Here is a 16,819-nt window from a genome sequence, read left to right on the forward strand (position 1 = left end):
AAAGAAATCATTAAAAGCTCAAAATGACCATAAAATTCATGCCCATGATAAGTGGATGCAAATGTTTGACCACAATGGCCTTTTAACAACACCTACAGTAAATTACTATTTACTAAAGTGTAGTTTACCATTTACTATGATGGTTATGTTAAAAATGTTGCACACAGGTCTGTTAAATCAGGCTGGAACGACAACTTGGCAACACCCCATGAGCACTGGACCCTTAAAGGCCCCCGTGGCTGTTTCAGGAGGAAGTACCAGGCGCTCACTCACAAAACCTGGCACCAGGGTCGGGCCTCAGTAACTCTGTCTCCGTGAGGTATCATGATCCATTTATCCATTTTATAGTGAGGGAGGTCTGTGGTAAGGTGCATCCCTCTCTTACAAAGCCATTAATGAAATAAAAACAGAGCTTATCAGAGCTTTGACAACATGACGCCACCTTTCTTCCCCCAGGTTTCCCACTAAAAAGTACATTTTAGCCTTAAGGAGGTGATCTGGGCGAATGCTGATAACTCCTGCTGAAATTAGAAAAGCCTGAAAAAACACACAGACTGCACGGAGAAATCCAGGAATATCATTTCCATGTACTTCTTCCGCATCTCAGGCGGCTAATTAAATGTCTAAAAACATTTCGGAATTTTTTTGTACTGTTTTAAATGTTGCTTGTCTCAAAGTGTCACATAACACAGCTTCCAGTCAGCAGAGCCGCACTGGTTTAATCTGACTGATTTCCAGTCAAAGTGAGTAAGTTGCACTCATTCTAATCATAGCTACGCATATCAGGATTTAAAGAACACAAAGCAGCCCAGAGCTTCCCGTCACTGTTGATACACCGGGATGTGACAGAAACTGTAAATTTGTAAATGTAAAAATCGATAAAAGGTGTGATCTGACACATGCACACATGTGAAAAACAGCTTTGTTTTGTCGTGTTATTTTGTGTCAACTATAGTGCATTTCTTTCCTGCATTTATCTGCTTTATTATGGTTCAAACTGGGGACTTTTTATCACTAGCATTCAAAGCTGATTGCGATGGACAGTGCACACCAGAGTGGGCTCACTCACTGCTTTCAGTTTAGTTTCAGCTTTGGCTTTGACTTCTCTTGTATTGTTATTATGTGGGAGTATTTGTCAGAGGCCAAATGTAACAAGGTCAACTAAGTATTAGTTTGAAGCGAGGCACACAGCCAGTCTACTCCTCTTACTCATTCGGGTAAGGCGTGCATCTTGGCCAAAACTGTATACAGATTAGAATAAGTCCACACTGGATTGGCAGAAGCCTTGAGTTTCCTTCACACTCTCAGTAAAAACATGCATTAAAGCCCCATCATGCAGGAATAAAACAAAAGACCGTTCCTGCACATTTCTAATTTAGTTTAGTTTTGAAAATGCTCCCTTTAAACCTTTATAATTTAAGTTGATAAAGATGTTTTTCATGCCTAGTATCTATTTAAGTTCTAGGTAACTAAAATAGCCGTGGTCTACATAAAAAGCATGTACATGCAGTCAACTGTGGGTGTGCCTGCGGCTTTCGTTGTTTGTGGTTTCTGTAATTTTTCCATTCTCGCATCAGAACATTAAAACATACATGCACTGTAGATCACTTGTAAAACGTACCAAAATATGTATGCACAACGTGATGCACTGCAAACAATGCTGCATAACAACAGCTGCTAATGTGACAGTTTTTGCACAGAGAGCAAAGACCACGAGGTTCCCCGTCTAACTGGTCACATAGACGGAACAATAGGAGGTAAAACAAGCCTGGAGTTTCCCCGAGGCCTCCAGAACATCACGTTCAGCCTGTCGTCTGTTTTTAAAGGGAGAGGTCGAAGCCTCGTTGAGTCTCGCGGGTTTATCCAGAACTTGGAGTCCTTCCAGTTTATCTGCAGGAGAATGGAGGGAGGGATTTCATTCTTAGTTACTGAAGGCACAGAGGCAGTCTGTGGAAGTTTGATTCGCCTTAAAAAAAATCATCTGCAGACACATCACTCAGTTTAAAAATACTTAACAGGATGTTAAGTAGAGTTATTAGCGCAAGCTTGTAATCTCTGACCTCGATGCTTGCAGGAAACTTGTTTTTTTTTCTATGTATGCGTTAAAATTAGGATTACACAACAAGTAGAAGTATCCTTAAAAATGTCAGTGTTACTTTGGAATAAAGTATACTGTAAGAACAACACTTGATCATGTGGTCAGGATTGGAGGATGTTGGGGAAACTCCGCTAGCATGCGTGCTGGTTTGTGCTCATCACACTATGTTACCATATGATAAATGAAGTGAAATCACAGGGCGGTCACACTCAAAAGTTTTGAAGGAAACTCCTGTACCACCACTGTCTGCTGCAGCCCCCCTCCCTCGCTCCCTCCTTCAGGTCTGCAGCTTCTGTCGAGCGGTTTAGCAGAAGCATGCTAATGAAGGTGCACTTGAAGGCGTTTGCATGCGTGCATCAAGAGAAAAACACACATTGATCTGAACTCAACTATAAGATATTAAACTTTTAAAACTGTGCTTCTAACATCTGGGACACATTCAAGATGGTGCATTAGGGGCTTTTTTAAAGAGGGAGAAAAACCTTAAAAATAATCCAGGATTAAAAACATAAATATACAAGAAGAACCTGGAATAAAATGATTCTCGTTACACAGTGGATTTGCAACAAAAACTGATGCACAGAAGTCAAATCTGTTGGCCCCAATCACAAACGGGCTTCTTCAAAGTCCTTGTTTCTGACTGTACGATGGTAATTCAGAGCGAAAATCACTGGCATTTCCTTATTGCTCAGTCAGACTGCAGTATAATTTGATGAGCTTACCAACTGCAGTCATAATAAGCCTGACTGGAAACTTAAGCCATGTGGATTCTTAACAAATATATATATATATATATATATGTGTGTGTGTGTGTGTAGTGGTCTCACATTTACCACTTTAAATCCCAGAAAATGTCCAGGTTTTTACTCCTAAATCAAACAGAATATTCTAATTTTTCCCCTTAAATGTGCCACTCTAAACCTAGAAAATTTGGGGTGGGGGTTAACGTGCATTTGTATTTTTCTCAGTTTACCACTTAAATCTCAGAAAATACACAAGTACTTTTGCTTGAAAATTAACTGCTTTAATCTGGGAATTTCTGAGATTTTCCTCTGAATATTCTTCACCTCCCCGAGCTCCATGTTAATTTTTTTTATTATCGTCATTATTTTCATAACACCAAATGCCCAACTAAAATTTCCCTTTCTTGAAGAATTACATCTAAAGATGTGTGGTGTTGGGCAGTTTCACTGGTGAGGTGCAAAACCTTTGATTTAATCAATTTGCATGACCAAGAAATGACTTTATGTTGCATGCATCCAAATCCAATTACTCACATAATTAATAAGTCTATAGGAATGTGAAATGCCCCGAAGGCTGTATGATTTATGCGCACAACATGCAGCCTGCAGAAGTATTTTCGCTCTCCCTGTGACAAACTGACTAGTGTATTTTATATGTGTCTCAACAGAAATCCCCTGTTGGAGCCAGCAATCTGTGTGCTGTGTTATTCTAAGTGACAGTTTTCTGGAAATCCCCCACCTAGCTGTTAGCTCCGCCCCGCTGCAGCCACAGAGCAGAGGGCATTTACTGCAGTGCAGCGCTGTCGGAAAACACAACTGAACGCACCTCGGACTAACATGGATCTTCACAGGACCAGTATATTAAACCAAATGGATTACAGTCGGGACTCAAAAGAAGGGAAAACGGCTCAGGCCACGGAGGATCGGCTCGACAGCGGTTTGGATTCCCTGAAGGAGGAGGAGTACCAGGCTGTGGCCGCCGAGATCCGCCGGCTCCAGCTGGAATGCGAGGCGCCGGAGCACAAGCAGCTCCCCGCTGCAACCCGAGAGCTGTACGAGTGGCAGACACAGATCACAGAAGACGGAGACACGTAAGTTTGACCCGGAATAAGGTTACCGAGCTCGGATGTTTACCAGTTATTTTCGGGGGGGGGGGTGCAACAGTGAGGCTAGGAGAAGGCCCAGCTCGGGTCTTGGAGGTAATTTGATGCCTTTCCTGTGGGGAATGTAGTTCTGCTCCAAGTGAGGCCTACCTTAACCCGAGTGGGGGATTAATTTTTAAGTAGCCAGGATTTTAGGGGTACCGAACGAGTGTCCGGTTTTATTAAGAACGGGTCAACCTGTGGTCAGACACGGCGCTGCTGGACGTAAACAAAAGGCTATTATCAGGAGGGAATCTATTATGGCCGCGGGTCAGATTGGGAAAGTCCCGGGCGCGTCACCAAGGAATCCAAGCGACGCGCGTTCCCGAGAAGTGAAAGAGGATGAAAAGAAAAATGTGAAAAAAGTACCTTAAATGCAGTGAGCGGACACTGGGGGCGAAACCCGATTCTCGAAGAGGCGCGTACGAGTTATTATTGACATTTATTTCAAGGGGAATAACAAAGCAGTCCCCGAAACCCAACTTTTATTTTAACAAAGTTCCTCCGCAGATGAATATAGTTCCTAGTGTTTTAAATGGGCTTACTGCTCGCGCATTAACACTGGGCCAGAGATAAGTTAAATAATCAAAGCAGAGTACCGGAAATATATGGAAGTACTTTTATGCCAAAATTATACAGGCAAATGGAATAGGTTTGTATTTTTTTTTTTTAAAGTGATGCAAGTGTAGATGCTTAACCTTTGTTTACTTATGTTTGTTGCACAAATTCAAAGAAAAGTATAGCACTGACACATAATATATAATAATTCAAATTAAGTTTTCTAAAAGGCAAAATACATTTTAAACATTCTAATTATTTTCCTGCAAACATATTATTGAAAGTAAAAGCAGACACAAAAAAGCAATTGGTACCCACCAAAAATGGCATTCCCCAAAAGAAAAAGAAAAAATTTGTAATAAAAGTCCATCTTTGTTTATCAGTAAACCAGAAAGATCTGGACAATGCAGACTTGTTAAGATAAGAGAGATTACATGTAAGCAAAGTCACCCTCACAAGAATCTGGAAAAACCCTGGATTACCGTTGATAAACAGTTACTATGACACCCCTATGTAAGACATGTTTCTATTGGCCATTCTTGTTGAGTGAGTGCATTTTCTTTTTTGTGTAACAAATGTAACTCTCTATGCAGCACTATAGTATTTTACACCAATTCAAACAAAAGCATAAAAGCCAAGTTAGAGAACAAAGGGACACTTCTGAACTGAAGCTGTTACATCAATCATTTAAGTTTTACAGTTACACAATTTTACTGTAATCACAGGAAGTTACTCTATTTAGGTGTAAAATAAGTTTTTTTCCTTGTAAATTTATTATTACAAATATTTATGAAAATAATTGAGTGTTTTCTTCATAGTTAATACTTTTTTGTAACTGTATCTGATGTAGACGAAAAGGCACGAAGTTGTGTAAAATTTGCTTTTATCTTTGGTTTGTTACTTAAATTGTTTTATTTTTATGTTTCTGCAGGCTGCTCCACTTGGCAATCATCCATGAGGCCAAAGAATTCATCAAAACCATGATCGACCAGTCTAAAAACACAGACTTCCTCAACAGACAGAATGACCTGAGACAGGTATGCACAACACAGCTCTTAACACCCCACCTGCATCCGCCATCATGACATTACTAAAATACCTGTCCCTCTCCAGACTCCTCTCCACCTGGCGGTAATAACAAAACAGCCGGAGGTGTGTCTCAACCTCCTGGTGTCCGGCTGTGACCCCACGCTGGTGGACAACAATGGAGACACGCCTCTCCACATTGCCTGTCGCCACGGTAACCTGCACTGCTTCAGCGTCATCACACAGAAAAGCCGACCAGAGCACCTACACACGGCGATGGCTGCCTGCAACTATAACGGTAAGTGATGCTTTCCTCGCCTGAGACACGTTAACATTTTAGTTTTTGGGTCCACTTGCTGTTAGTTAGCCCCGAAGACTGCAGTTAAGTGACCAAGAGGAGCTTAACCCAACCTATTATGCAGTAGTTAATGTCTAAATAAAAAAGGTGGACACCTCTCTTTAAGACTTTTGTGTAAACATTTTTCCGTTAAGCACTGCCATGCACACTCAGTATTTTTGGGGGGTTAAAAAAGACAGTAAATCAAATCCAAAAAAGAACATTGATATGAATGCATGTGTTTCACAACCCACACCCAGCAGTTTTTGCTAATTACTAAGAATAACAAAAGAATATGGACCTGAGACAGGTATACATCTTTGTATTTCCTGTTGCAGTCTCGCTCTGGAATCAACTTTTAATTTTTCTTTTCCTTTTCTGTGTTGTGCAGGTCAAAACTGCCTCCACCTGGCTTCAGTGCAGGGTTTCCTCTCACTGGTGGAGAGACTGGTAGATCTGGGAGCTGACATTGATGCAAAGGTAACTTTCACCTCTTCTGTATGGAAAAAATAAAAGAATTCTTTGTTAATCTTTGTAAGTCTCTTTGTTAATACTAATGCCTTTGCCTCCTTGCTGTTTTACAGGAGCAGCATAACGGTCGCAGCGCGCTCCACCTGGCTGTGGACCAGCAGAATCTCCTCTTGGTCAAACTGCTGCTGAAAAAAGGAGCGAACCCAAACCTCCTGAGCTTTGGGGGCCACAGCCCCTATCACCTCACCATTGGTTTGGATAACTGGGAAATCAACAAAGAGCTGTACTCTGTGACCCATCCTGACCTGAGGGAGCTGCCAGACAGCGAGTCAGACGACAGTGACGAAGAGGAGCACATGAACTCTGACGATGAGGTACGTTTCAAAATCGTACAGCCGGTCTGGCACAAATGAAGTGTGTCACTAGTTGGTGTGTGACCATTTCTATTTCCTCCCATGTGTCTGCAGGTGAATTACGATGACATTCAGTGGAATGGACATTAGCAGGAAGCGAGAGGGCGGGGGAAGTTACAGAGACCAGAGGCTGTGACGGTGAAGGATGGACGGATGGGGGGGCACGGCACGTTCCTTACTTCTGCTGTGACGTGGATGACAACGATGGGGTCGGGCGATGCAGCGAGGTGACGTGACCGCTTCCAGGCAGCTGAGCAGGAAGAATTAAACAGACTGCCGGCGACTGCATGATCGCATGTGACACATAATGACGGGATGGATCGCTTGTATTCTGTGGACGTCCATACATACGTGAAGATGCTCCTCCAGCAGCTCTGCTGTATGATAGTGTAAATGCTGTGTATACAAAGATGTATTTTTTATGGAAGCTGTGAATGTGTACAGTTGAGCAGGTTGTATATGTGAGACAGCAAATGGGTTCAGCACACTCCATTAAATTAAAACACTCATATTTAACAGTGAAAGCCTCCTGTGTGACCGTGTTATTTGTTGGGATGGGAATATTTTTACACGAGACATCAGAAGTAGTCGTATATGGCGTGTAATCGTAATCGGCAGAGCCTGACGGCAATAAAAATCTGCAATTACACGGGAAATGAATGTAACCACGTGGCCTCCTGCTGCCGTCACTGAGTCTGCTCGTATAAACGCTCCCATCAAAGCATGACAGCTCAACTTCACTCCTGACCGGACACTTCTTTTTTCCCTTTCTGATTTTCATATAATACAGGAAAGCGCTGATAACTCCTTTCCACTGAATGAGGAACTGGTAGTCAATTGAGCTGCGAATTCCTCCTTTTAGATGTGTGTGTTTGTATAGACAAGAGGCTTCGGGAATTTTTCTGTGTGTGTAATGAGGTCAATTGCCCTGTCATTTAAATCAGGAAGTTTTTCTGGAGGGTGTGGCTAAGAGGGAAGGGACAGGAAATTCCCAGGAACGGAACAATTCAGCTATTGGCGACATTCCTGCTTGTCATTCACCTTCCGAAGAACAGGAACAACAGGATGCTGAAGTCAAGTGACAGAAGTTGGGAAGGAAGGGAGCTGCGTGTAAAATAAATATCCACTGTCATTAAATTACTGCAGAATTGTGTTTAAACCTTACATTTTAATACTTTAGCAGACATGAAATATTTTCCCCTCCCTTACGCAAAAGAAAAAATGAACTAAAGTTCATGTTTATAGACTGTTTATAGTAAACCTTGGTCCACAAGGCAACCCAGGACTTTAATTAAAGGAGATGGCCACGGAGCCTGCAACGTATCAGAATACTGCGTCAGAGGGCAGCCCTGCACCTTAATACACAAGCATTACGTGAAGAATGATGCTGCACAAGAGTTTAATTGTTTTCTACTGAATAAGTCTTCTGCTAAGAGATATTAATTTAAAAAAAAGGGTATTTAGGCTATAAGTCACATTCTTACTCAACAGGACAAACAATTTAGCATCAAAACGACTGAATGAGCTGTTCTTAAAAAGACAAAAGCCTCATTGAGCGCAGGATAAATCTGGAAACAGAAACAGGGTAGATGTGTTATCACTTAACAGGGAGAATGAACTGGACCAGTACAGTTTTAATGTACTGTACATCTACTCAACAGCAGACAATGCTTTAAAATCAATATTAAAGTGATAGGCATATTAATGAATCAATAGCTACAATCAAAGGTAAAATGCATGGTGAGTATTATTACTCACCATGTACACTTCGAGTAAAAGTAGTAATGTTGATTTTATGGACTGGTATTCTGCTGGGTGGCCTCATCTGTAATCATACGGCATAAAATATCAGCAGATTTATGTTTAAAACACTAACCATAGCTTTTAAATAATTGGCATGGAGCACAAAGTATAATATTGTGTTTTTCACGTTGCATACTACACCTTACAGATGCTTGAACGCTTCAGAAAAGTAAAGAGAAAGAAAGGTTTCAGTGTGGACATCAAGCTTAGGCTTTGCACTTTTTAAAAGCAAGTATCCAGACCATTAACGACAATGGATCATCTCACATGTTCTTTTGCCTGAACTTTGCTCCATTTTCGGCCTAACCAGAGTAAACGGTGCCTCAGTGCTTGTTTACTTTGTACCCACAAAAGGTTGATCATGAGACTTAACACACAGACAGCATTGTAAGCGTGAGGGTACTCGGTCTAATGGCGCTGCTGAGTGGGCACATAGGTCGCGATATGTGCAAAGCGACTGACCGCGGCAGGAGCGTTTCCAGTACTGGAAATAAACAGCAAAAGTCGGCTCAATTGGGGCAAAAATCCCAATCCCAATTATCTTGTTAAACACAGAGATCGTGATTATTTAAAATAATTTCTCCCAGACATCAGAAAATAGTGGATTCAATACATTTTCAAAGAAGATGTGTTGTTAGGCGAAACGATCAAATTAATGCAAAGCAGAATGCAGCACAATAATCGTTTGCATTAGGTGCAGTTCTCACTGGGTGTAAACAAACTGTGCTATACCTTCATGGGTACATGATACTCGCTTTTTATCAGGAAGCAGGCATAGTAAAGATCGTTTACTGTGGAAGCTGACTGTTCAGACATTTGCATTCTCACTTGTACACTCTGTCGAGTAATTTCGAGAGAGCTAAGAGCCGTCAGACAGGAATGAATGTGCGCAGAGAATCAAACACCTGTGTTAAATAAAAAGTGTGTTTAATAGAAGTGTGGAAATGTACAGCAGCTGCAGCAGAAGGGCAGGTAGATCAAAACACCAGCTTTCTAGTGACCTGAGCAGATTTAAACAGGGGTGTGACAATGACCTGCTGCTGTAGGAGAATTCCCACAGCTGTTCCCTGGGTTATCATCGAGTACAGAGCATGAATTTCATCCTGAAACTGAAGACAGTGCAGAGGGGAAAGCTTAAACACTGAAGAAGAGAGACACATATGTAAGTGGTAGCCCTGAGAAAAGATGGTCAGGAAGCACTGCCGAGCACAGTGAAGCTACAGGACCACTGAGTCCACATTTAAGAGGTATTGTGCTGTAAGTTGTAGTGTTACCACACCTCCACCTTCCAATCTGCTCATGTCACACATGTCATGAAGTCATTCAGGCTGAGCTGCTGCGCTGCGGCCGTCTGTCACATCAGCTGCCACGTCACACTTTATGTGTCACGTCAGGGACTGATCTGAATGTCCCGTCCACGATCTGAGACATTTAGCAGCTGGCTGCAGAAGGAAAACACAGGAGGGGGCAGGGGTTTGGGTACATGTCCTGTTTGTGACCAGATAGCATGGAGGGGTGGGGGTGGGGTTATCTGTTACTGTTCATCTCTTTTTGAAGAAGATGATACCAGCTCCTCCTTCATCTTCCTTCCAGCTGAGACATTTTGTGTGTTGATGCTTTTTACTGTTTATCATCCGTTCTTATAAAACCGCTTCACTCCCGCTCAGACAAAGTCATCAGGTGAGCATCGATCTCGGCCTCTGACAGAATCCTGGAACACAAACGCACAGTTATACGGTCATACTTTTTCATTCTGCCAACACACATACGGATATATCGAGAACAAGCTCCACATGTAAGTCCTTGCTTTGATCTCAACCTCTAGCTGTTTTTAGTTTTAGGGAATTTCCATTACAACACCGGCCTTTTTTTCTCAAATTATTTAGCAATAACCCAACACAGCCGACACATTACCGGCGTTTTAACGCTTTCAACTTTTTAATCAGCAACGGCCCGCTTCGTTCTGCAAAACTAATTTGATGCAGTGGCTGACTCAAGATCACGTTCTTACTCAAAGCTATCGAGAAGCTTTATTTCAGAAAAACACTCACTTGAATTTGGGCTCTTGTGCCGTGATGACTCCGATCTCTAGCTCTGAGGGCTTGAAGTCGATGGACAGAACAGTAGACAGGCATGAGATAGCCGCCTGTTTGGAGACAAAGGGGAGAACTTCGTATTTAAACATGATACAGAAAATTAAAGTAAAAGAAAAAAGTTATTATATATGCATTTATTATACATACATACATACGAGGGGTGGGCAACTGAGTTCAGCTAATGGAAGACAACAGTCCCAGTTTCTCATGTACCCACCTCTGATATAAATACTTTACCATATTAAAGAGGGTTTCAATAAGTCAGTATCTTTTTGATTCAGAGACCACAGGAAACCATTCAGAGACTGATTTCTAATTCCAACAGGGCTTGTTTGAATTTTTTTTCCAAAAATCAACAACCTTCCCTAACGTCAACTGGCTTGGAAAACACCAAGCAATTCACTGAAATTACCCCACATAGTCACAGCTGTAAAATTCACACACATTTCCTGATACGTCAATAAAAATCACCTAACTCCCCTTACTCGGCTGTCCAGAAAGTATCCTGTAAAATCCCCAACATTCCCGAAGCTCCATAGGGCGGAAACGCCCTGCAGCCTTCATCGTTACCGGGCCGTTTTTGGACAAAATTCCAGTGCAACAGAAAAGAATATGGAATTATTTTGTGTATTCTGGTGTATTTTACCTCTATAGTCTGCTCATAAGTCCAGTCCAGCTTCTTCTTCACTTTCTTCTCCAGGAAACTAGTGGCCTCTGTCTGTTTCACTCCGGCTGCCGTGGCCTTGAAGCCGCAGTAGTAGCCGGCTGGATCGCACTTGAACAGCTGTGGGCCCAATTCCTCATCAATCCCGATCACTATCATACCTGCAGGGTGGAATGAAAATAGGAGAGGACAAAAAAGAAAAGAAAGAAGTCATATAAAATGGTATTTGTATAGCGCTTTACTTGGTCTTGGTCCTAAGGACCCCAAAGCGCTTTACACTATACACAATTATCCACCCATTCACACACTGGTGATGGCAAGCTACATTGTAGCCACAGCCACCATGGGGCGCACTGACAGAGGCGAGGCTGCCGGACACTGGCGCCACCGGGCCCTCTGACCACCACCAGTAGGCAACGGGTGACGTGTCTTGCCCAAGGACACAACGACCGAGACTGTCGGAGCTGGGGCTCGAACCGGCAACCTTCCGATTACAAGACGAACTCCCAACTCTTGAGCCACGATCGCCCCATTGCACACCACATTTTTAGACACGCAAAAAAAAGGAGAAATTTAACAACTTTCTGCATCAGATTTCAAAATACTGTGTAAACTGAAGCTTGCAGACATTAAGAAAATGCTCTGAAAAAAGTTTCAATTTCAGTTTTAATACATGGAGTGATATCAAAATGCAAACACACACACACACACACACTAACACAAATTACGTACAGCAGCCTAGCGGTCTCATCTCTGCGTTCTGGGTGTAAACCTGGGAGATGTCGGCCATGCGTTTGCACAGCATGTCCACGGGCACCTCGTAGCCATACTTGTACATCCAGTTAGCCGCCTCGTACCGTGCACGCTGCACCTGAGACCTGCCATCAGCTGGACAGAAGGAAGGGAAAGAAAATCATGTCACAGCAGCTCACATCACTTTAAACTGCCATTTAAAACATTTGCTCTCTCACTAATGGGACACGGGCTTGTTTTAATAAATGAATTACTTTGAAGTGATACAGCCCTCGGGTCAGGCATTTCCCTGCAGGAGATCCGACTATGTTCATTTGTGTTTCAGTTCTGTTTAGTTGTGTAATATAAACATTTTTAGTTACAGCTCATGTGGTCTCCCTCTGTAAAAATTGAGGGCTCATCAAGGATCAGTCTGGTCAGATGAAGCTGTAACTTGGGCTGGAGGCCAGAATTATTTAAGTGCTTTGACTTTTTAAAAAATTAACAGCTGGTATGATATGGTAAGTTGGTCTCATTGGAAGTGGTAGCAGGCTCTTAGAGGTAGCTTTCTGCCAACCTTTTTAAGAGCTAGGTGTCTTAACAGGAAGCTTAGTTTAATTGTATACATCAGCATTGTTTTTCCAATACTAGGGTTTGTTGTGGATCATGAGATGAGTCAGATGAGACATTGCTTACTAGGAATAGTTATTGTAGCTTTAATCTGTAAATGGAAACAGACAAGGCTATAAGCTCAGGATCACATCTATACCTAACGAGGGAGTACTGTATGGTGGGGACTTCCTGGACCTTCTGATTAAGAGTTCTTCTACCACCTCTGTTTAAGGTTACAGGTTAGTTATTTTCCAGCTTAGCTTTGTTCAATCAACACAGAGCTACGCCATAGTGGGCACTTACACTTGTGTGTTCGAGCATATTCCTGGCTGAGTGCTTACATGGACTGCTAGAGCTTTGAAAAAGAGAAAATGCCATGTCTACACTGCTATTATTGCATTACAGTTAATAATATTATAGCCAGAGACGTCAATCCTCCTCCTGAATGTCAGCAACACAAAAGAGATGTGGGTTGACTTAACATCATGTGGACAGCTACAGGTACTTTGGTGTAAACTTGAGTGACAGACTGCACTGGAGGACCAACAGCGATGCTGTGTACAAGAAGGGGATAAGCAGATTCTACTTTCTGAGGAAGCTCAGATTGTTTAGTGTGCGGCAAGAGGTTGGCTATCTACCAGTCTTTGGAGTTACATGGATAAGGTTAACTGGTAGTTCTAATTTGCCCCTAGGTTTGAATGGAGTGTGAATGGTTGTCACTCTGTGTGAGCTTTGTAACAGACTGGCGCCCTGACCAGGATGTACTTCTCGCTAGGATAGGCTCCAGGCCCTCTCTGTGAATTGGATAAGTGGGAGAAGATGGATGGATAACTGTTGTATATAAAATTTTGTGCTACCTAACATAATAATGCCTTCATTATGGGCTTGCATACTTCTAACCGTGCTGTTTTTATTACACTATTTGAATTTCTGTTCTTGTGGGATCAATAAAGTATCTTTAATTTTTCTAATTTTCTGTGTTTACACAGCACGTTTACTACCAAGCAGATCAATCACAGTGTTGTTGATTGTTTTTCTGGGTTGGTGCACATCCAGCTGTGCCACTGCCGATTCATGATTAGATGAAATCAAACTTTATGTAGGCAGAGGCTGACATTAACTTGCTGTCTTAATATGTTGCTCTTAAAGGTTTCATCAGCCCCGAGACTGGGAATCTCCAGGATGTGCTGGAGCAGGAGAAGAAGCAGTACAACCTTTGTGGTTTAGTTTTAATTGCACATATCAGCAGTTTTTCCAGTACAAGCATCTGTTGTGGAACATAAGTCAGATGAGACACTGCTTACCAGGAATAATCAGTCTCATTATTTTTTCCATTCATTTGTACTTTAGTGTGTGATTTCATCATGTGACTTTTACCCACTGTTATGTTATTATTCTATTAGTGTTCAGTCCTTGTGTGCAGTTTCATCTTAAATGTTTTTTTTAATATAAACCATAAACCTGCCACAGATTATTGATGAATATATGTATGTGTGACTAAATCTGGCACTTTAATGACAGACCTGAGTTTTCATATTAAACACTGCCGCTTCTTAAATAAAACCCACAAACAGAAACAGATGTAAGCTTCACATGACCCTCATCTGTTTACTCACATACAGCGCTGTTTGTCTTGTCTTTTTCCTGTACTTAAATCTGCTCTTCCTTGTTCTACAACCTTTATTGTCGACTGAAAAAACACATTTTTTTTATACACTCTGTCTCAAATTTCAAGCAAGTGTTTATGTGCAGTTTCTGGAAATGTCTTGTGTTCTTCTGCAAGCTTAGCTGCATGCCACTGAAAAAGTTTGCATTATTTGAAGTATAATTTGTAACTCAGTAACTCTGAATAGTCTGCAGGAAAGAAGAGGATAACTAAAATGTGCAGCTGCAACATCATGAGGAGAGTATATTGCAACTTCAGTTACACTATATTACCAAGACTAGCTCCTGAGAGCGATTCATTCTTTCACAAATGTTTGCAGAAGCAGTCTGCATGTCTAGATTTTTTACACCTGTGGTCATAGAAGTGATTGGAACACCTGGATTCCTTGATTTCAAATGGGTGAGTGAATACTTTTGGCAATATAGAGTATATCTGTTACCTTAACTCCAAATCACAACTCTGCTAATACACTGGAGGCTGCATCAGGGCCAAATCAGCCCATTTTCTTATTATTTTATACAAAAGAAACAAAGAAGACTGGAGAAAAAAAGCTTAACATTGTCCCCCATAATAAGAGTAGATAATAAGCTTCCTGCTGCTTACCAGTCATGCCGGTCATAACACATCCTATGTTCTCTGTGATTTTGAACAGGTGTGTGACTGTCGCAGCGTCCAGGAGCTTGTCCTGAGGAAGACACAAAGAAAGGCGCCCCTAACAGATGAACTCGCCACACGGGCCACCATCGATACACCAATCAATGTCGTTTTAGGAATCGGATCACACGAATGTGAAAGAAACGCAAACTCACAGGAACTTTCTTCTGCGTCACGACTACAGCACAGTCCTTCCCTCTGACGGCCACAGAGGTCAGTCCGCCCTGGTTTATCGCTTTAAAGGCATACTCTGAAGAGTGAAGAGAGGCAGGCAAAATGAAATATACACAAACTTCATGACTGAACATTTTAAAAAAGTAACAAACTAGCTACTTGTTCTTCTTATCAGTAAATTGATGATGATTGTTAAATGACCTGTAAATTTCACTTCCTGGTGTCACAAATACATCACTCTTTGAGGTGCTGATAAAGAAAGGCACCTTTTACTTATTTTCTTTTTCATTTTGCTTCTTCTCTTTCTTCAGTGCTAACACATCGATGTCAGATTCTTTTGACAAAATATTTCCATATCTTCATGATTAAACTGAAAGCAATTATAACTCACACAAGAGAATGAGGAAACTATTTGTTATATGTTATTCAGTTCTTTACATTTGCTTACAGTTTCCTTGTTTCACTTAGCCTTTAAATAGAAACACAAATTAACGCTTTATAATTTATTAGAGTTATTATGATTTTGTGTTTTTCTTTCTATTAATTTGAAATTTTGTTTTCAAGTTCTTGTAGTTCAGTTTCCAAACTACAGTTATTTGTTGAATTTTTTGTTATCTGTCTGTGATGTAGAATTTGGAGACGTGGCACTGAAAAAATGGGCCAAGCTGGAGGTGGCAGAGCTGGAGATGCTCATATTTTCATCCCAGAAGATTAAAAATGAGTACATCAGAGGGACAGCTCAGACTGTGGTTTGGCGACAAAGTCAGAGAGGCAATGCTAAGATGGTTTGGACATGTACAGAGGCGAGATAGTGGATACATTGGACAAAGGATGCTGAAGATGGAGCTAGCAGGCAGGAGGAAAAGAGGAAGACCTCAGAGAGGATTCATGGATGCAGTGACAGAAGACATGCAGAGATCTGGTGTGACAGAGTAGGATGCTAGCGACAGGGTGAGATGTGGATCTGCAAAAGAACAAAAATGACTAATGCACATTAATGCATGCTGCATGTTCGACTCCCCTGCTTTAAGAATTTTAGAGAGATGCTGTTAGAATAAAAACAATACTCATATAAACACATGCGCATGCGTGGTCCTGCCGGCCGTATGGACCTTAAGCTAAAACTAACGTTTAATTTAGTCCCCTTTATACATTATTAGCTAGCTTTTACTAGTCTATAATTGCAGCTAACTGAAATGTTTTGCTTTAATGATATGACTCATTAGTTGCTCCGTTAAGTCGGATTAACTGCCTCAATACATTTAATTAATTTTCATAATAGCTATTTTCTTGCCACACTGCCCTGTGGTGACATATTTAATCAGCCTTGAGCTTTGTGAGTAGCTGCTGTTAGCCTGCTAGCAGGCAGTGATGACAGAGCAGGTTAAGGTTCTGTTCGGTTCTCTTATTACTGACCGACTTGGTAGAGCCTTCCCTCCGGGGAGAAGATGGTGATGTGCCGGTCAAACCCCGCACTCGACCCCCGGGACATGACGGCAGGAAATAATTGAGGTAAAGTGGTCTAGACCGAATCTGAAACTAAACTGAGGTAAAAACAGAAGCAAAACATGGCACGATTCTGCACCGGAAGCAGACGAGAGCTTTCATATCCGGGTCAACTGTCTGTAGT

The 16,819-nt window shown here is 41.7% G+C and overlaps 2 protein-coding genes across 3 annotated transcripts; one reads left to right on the forward strand and one right to left on the reverse strand.

Moving 5' to 3' along the window:
- Window positions 1-3,591: 3,591 nt before the first annotated feature.
- On the forward strand, window positions 3,592-7,312 carry nfkbiab (nuclear factor of kappa light polypeptide gene enhancer in B-cells inhibitor, alpha b). Its single transcript, XM_086275075.1, has 6 exons — window positions 3,592-3,932; window positions 5,473-5,578; window positions 5,655-5,865; window positions 6,296-6,384; window positions 6,489-6,749; window positions 6,843-7,312. The coding sequence occupies exons 1-6, from the start codon at window positions 3,679-3,681 to the stop codon at window positions 6,876-6,878; spliced, it is 957 nt and encodes a 318-aa protein (XP_086131201.1). The 5' UTR covers window positions 3,592-3,678; the 3' UTR covers window positions 6,879-7,312.
- A 2,182-nt stretch (window positions 7,313-9,494) lies between these two features.
- Window positions 9,495-16,793, reverse strand: psma6a (proteasome 20S subunit alpha 6a). Of its 2 annotated transcripts, XR_015126356.1 has the most exons (8): window positions 16,606-16,793; window positions 15,171-15,265; window positions 14,965-15,046; window positions 12,084-12,239; window positions 11,334-11,512; window positions 10,643-10,737; window positions 10,130-10,302; window positions 9,495-10,033 (listed from the first exon to the last, which is right to left on the reverse strand). XR_015126356.1 is itself a non-coding variant. In XM_086274461.1 (7 exons), the coding sequence occupies exons 1-7, from the start codon at window positions 16,679-16,681 to the stop codon at window positions 10,245-10,247; spliced, it is 741 nt and encodes a 246-aa protein (XP_086130587.1). In that variant the 5' UTR covers window positions 16,682-16,793; the 3' UTR covers window positions 9,495-10,244. The 2 variants fall into 2 exon arrangements, 1 of the variants encoding a protein (XP_086130587.1); XM_086274461.1 differs by having other exon boundaries at window positions 9,495-10,302.
- Between the last annotated feature and the right edge of the window lie 26 nt (window positions 16,794-16,819).

Source organism: Aulonocara sp. 'chitande type north' Nkhata Bay, linkage group LG19 (genome assembly GCF_057382095.1).
Source record: "Aulonocara sp. 'chitande type north' Nkhata Bay isolate Kocher_YH1m ecotype deep benthic linkage group LG19, A_spYH_male_GT1.1, whole genome shotgun sequence".
In the NCBI taxonomy this organism is placed as follows: Eukaryota; Metazoa; Chordata; class Actinopteri; order Cichliformes; family Cichlidae; genus Aulonocara; species Aulonocara sp. 'chitande type north' Nkhata Bay.

Bases quoted from the DNA above. Each gene is read 5' to 3' on its own strand.
- psma6a (XM_086274461.1), bottom strand. From the start codon at position 16,681: ATGTCCCGGGGGTCGAGTGCGGGGTTTGACCGGCACATCACCATCTTC. The intron at 15,047-15,170 runs GTGAGTTTGCGT...TGTCTTCCTCAG, and splicing joins TGACGCAGAAGAAAGTTCCT to GACAAGCTCCTGGACGCTGC. The intron at 10,738-11,333 runs GTAAAATACACC...GTCTCCAAACAG, and splicing joins CTTATGAGCAGACTATAGAG to GCGGCTATCTCATGCCTGTC.
- nfkbiab (XM_086275075.1), top strand. From the start codon at position 3,679: ATGGATCTTCACAGGACCAGTATATTAAACCAAATGGATTACAGTCGG. The intron at 5,579-5,654 runs GTATGCACAACA...GTCCCTCTCCAG, and splicing joins GACAGAATGACCTGAGACAG to ACTCCTCTCCACCTGGCGGT. The intron at 6,385-6,488 runs GTAACTTTCACC...GCTGTTTTACAG, and splicing joins GAGCTGACATTGATGCAAAG to GAGCAGCATAACGGTCGCAG.